Below are 3157 nucleotides of genomic sequence, written 5' to 3'. Positions count from 1 at the left end.
CCGAGATATTTGAAACGGTCGGTACATTTAAGTTTCGTTTCGTCAATAAAGAAGTCACACTCAGGACCTAGGCACATAACCTCAGTCTTTTTGGCGTTTATTTGCAGACCGAATCTCTTGGCAGTAAGATGGTAGCTTGTTAGTAGAGATTGCAGTCCTTCGGACGTATCACTGAACACAGCGATGTCATCGGCATATTGAGCTTCTCGGATATACATGTGGAAAGTTTTCGTTTTCGCTTTTAATCTTCTAAGGTCGAAGAGGTTGCCATCCATTCGGAAACGTACGTAAATTGAATGTTCTGTGTTATCTTTGAAAGCGATCCAAAGGGCTATCGCAGCATATAAACCGTAGAGGGTAGGGGCTAATTTACAACCTTGCTTCACACCACAATCGTAGTTGAAAGGCTTCGAAAGTTCACCTTCAATGACGAGTCTCGCTTTGATATCTGAATATAGCAGCTGGATTGCTTTAAGAAGATTTGGCGGGCATCCGATTTTGAAGAGAAGTTTAAATAAAAGGGGACGATTGACAGTATCAAACGCTTTCGTGAAATCAATGAAAACGATATACAGGTTACGACATTGCTCTCTAGATTTCTCCATTAGCTGACGAACCGTGAAAATGCCGTCGATTGTGCCATGTTCGCTACGATAACCGTGTTATGAATCTGGATATACATTATTGACAAGCTTCTGTATTCTGTGTAAAACGATATCGGCAAAGATTTTCCCAACACAACTGAGTAAGGATATGCCACGATAATTTCCGCAGACACTACGATCGCCTTTCTTAAATAGAACGGTGATGTTGGGATCGATTAAATCAGAGGGCAACTTAAGTGTGGTCCAGAATATCGTAAATAATGAAAAAATGAAGTTTCTGACTGACTGTCCACCAAATGATATTGCTTCAGGAATAATGCCATCGGGACCTGGGCTTTTGCCGAGTTTAGACCGTTTTATTGCATCGTCAAGCTCTTTTTCGGTGATCGGTTCATCAAGTGAGTAATCGATAGGACGTTGATCGATTTCATCAAGAACTGTTTCGTCGGTTTCTGTGACGTTGTTGAGAAGTTCTGAAAAGTGTTCGACCCCAGCGTTCCTTTATTTCACCTTTGGTTGTTAGCAATTTCCCGTCTTTCGATTTGATAGGGTGTGAATTGCGAGATGAAGGACCGTATACCTCACGAAGAGTAGCGTAAAAGTCTTTCAGATTGTTTTCCAAACGATATCTTTCAGCTTCTGACGCTTTTTGGATGAACCAATCATTTTTTATCTTTCTCACTTCTTGTTGGATCTCACGTCTGGCTCGATTTTTGTCTTTAAGAAGTGTAAGAATCTGTTGATCATTTTCATCAAACCAATCTCTGTTTTGCTTTCTTTGTTTGGGAAAGGTGTTTGACGTAGCAGATAGCAGAGAAGTTTTTAAGTTTTCCCAATTAATTTCAGAGTTCGCAAGATCATTATCTAGACGACGTTGAAAGTTCCAAAATTCTTTCTGGCGTAATGCTGTATTTCGGTCTGGATGGAGCTTTCGTTCCTTTTCTTTTTCGAAACAAACGGAAGAAACATTTACATATAACAAGTTTATGGTCTGAGTAGCAATCAGCATCAAGATACGTTTGGGTGATTGAGATGTGAGGTCTTGTTTGAGGATCGGCGAGGACGTGATCAATCTGATGCCAATGTTTTGACCGTAAATGTTGCCAGGAGGTTTTAAATTTATTCGAAAGTTGGAAAACAGAACCCATAACAGTGAATGAGTTTTGGGTGCAAAAATCGAGTAGCATAAGTCCGTTTGAGTTCATTTTTCCGATACCATGCTTCCCGAGGACGTTTGGCCAAAGTTGCCAATCTGATCCCACTCTTGCGTTGAAGTCACCGAGAATAAGATAAAGGTCGTCTCTGTCAGAACGTAAAACATCCGTGAGAGATTGGTAAAAGAGTTCTTTCTCTTCCTGTGTGCGTTGCATAGTTGGGGCGTATACACTGACAAGTTTAAGATATTTTCCAGAATGGAGTCGAATTCTTAACACCATCAATCTATCGCTTATCGGTACTGTGGTCATTTCGAAGGAAGATAATTTGTTAGAAATGGCAAATCCAACACCGGCTTCCTTCTTAGTGCCTCCGCTCCAGTATATTGTATAATCCCTTTCGACTAGGTTTCCTTGTCCTTCTCGTCTAACTTCGCTCAGTGCACATATATCAATGTTAGCTTTAGCGAGTTCTCGTGTTATGATTGCAGTTGCTCGTTCGGGTCTGATTGAATCGGTAGTGTCGTTTGTCGTGCGTACATTCCACGCACCAAGTGTGAGGTTGAAAGGATTTCGTGTATTCATCGGTTTTCTCGGATGCAGTAGTGGTATCTCTCTCTATACAAAGTTCTAATCATATATAAACTGTAAGGCTGTCCCAATGTATGTCGAAGCTGCTTGGGACAAGAGCAACTTCCCTTGGCAGAAAACTCCATGGACACGGCGGCAAAGCAAGCTAGGACAGCCGAATGAAGATAGTCTGTTGCAATAGATGCCAGATATAGGACCGAGTTGATTCTGATATCCGCCAGGGTACCAACGAGGATGCCGAGTAGACAAGCCACATTGCTGTTGCCAATGAAGATGACGAGTTGTCAAAACATCATTGCCAGTTGGTGTCGTGACCCTGACAAGGGGAGCGTGGGTGGAATAACGCTTGCTCAAGGCGAACACCCAGGCTAGTGGAGGGAAGGAGGCGCCGCACTTCTCCATTCTAGAGCGAGACCCTAGGTCTGGCCCTAGCCACTGCCCTTATCAATGGAAGATGTCTTTTAACCCTGACCCATCTAAGCAAGCCATTGAAGTCTATTTTACCTGTAGACTCACTCCTCCTAATGCTCCAGTAATCTCCTTTAATAATTCTAATATCGCGACCAGTGAGTACCAGAAACATCTTGGTCTAATCTTAGATTCAAAACTTTCTTTTGATCGCCATCTAGACGAGAAGATAAAAAAGGCCAATAAAGGAATTGGTCTTATTAACCGACTTCGCAAGCATGTGCCTAGGAGATCTCTATTAACCATTTATAAATCTTTCATTAGGCCTCATCTTGATTATGGTGATATCGTATATGACCGCCCGGGAAATGCTACCTTTGTGCAGAAGCTTGAATCTAT

At 42.1% G+C, this 3157-nt stretch overlaps 1 protein-coding gene across 1 annotated transcript; it reads right to left on the bottom strand.

The window, feature by feature from the left end:
- Positions 1–1035: 1035 nt before the first annotated feature.
- Positions 1036–2344, bottom strand: LOC136803071 (craniofacial development protein 2-like). The gene is made up of 2 exons (XM_067059822.1): positions 1579–2344; positions 1036–1322 (listed from the first exon to the last, which is right to left on the bottom strand). Exons 1-2 carry the CDS (start codon positions 2342–2344, stop codon positions 1036–1038), a joined length of 1053 nt encoding a protein of 350 aa, XP_066915923.1.
- Between the last annotated feature and the right edge of the window lie 813 nt (positions 2345–3157).

This window comes from Clytia hemisphaerica, unplaced genomic scaffold (assembly GCF_902728285.1).
Source record: "Clytia hemisphaerica strain Z4C2 unplaced genomic scaffold, Clytia hemisphaerica genome assembly, whole genome shotgun sequence".
Lineage (NCBI taxonomy): Eukaryota > Metazoa > Cnidaria > Hydrozoa > Leptothecata > Clytiidae > Clytia > Clytia hemisphaerica.
The sequence above is the reverse complement of the archived record's forward strand: the minus strand, read 5'-3'. Positions and strand labels throughout refer to the sequence as shown.

Coding starts and splice junctions, on each gene's coding strand:
- LOC136803071 (XM_067059822.1), bottom strand. CDS start 2,344: ATGAATACACGAAATCCTTTCAACCTCACACTTGGTGCGTGGAATGTA. Junction 1,323..1,578: donor AGACCATAAACTTGTTATAT/GTAAATGTTTCT, acceptor CACTTCTTAAAG/ACAAAAATCGAGCCAGACGT.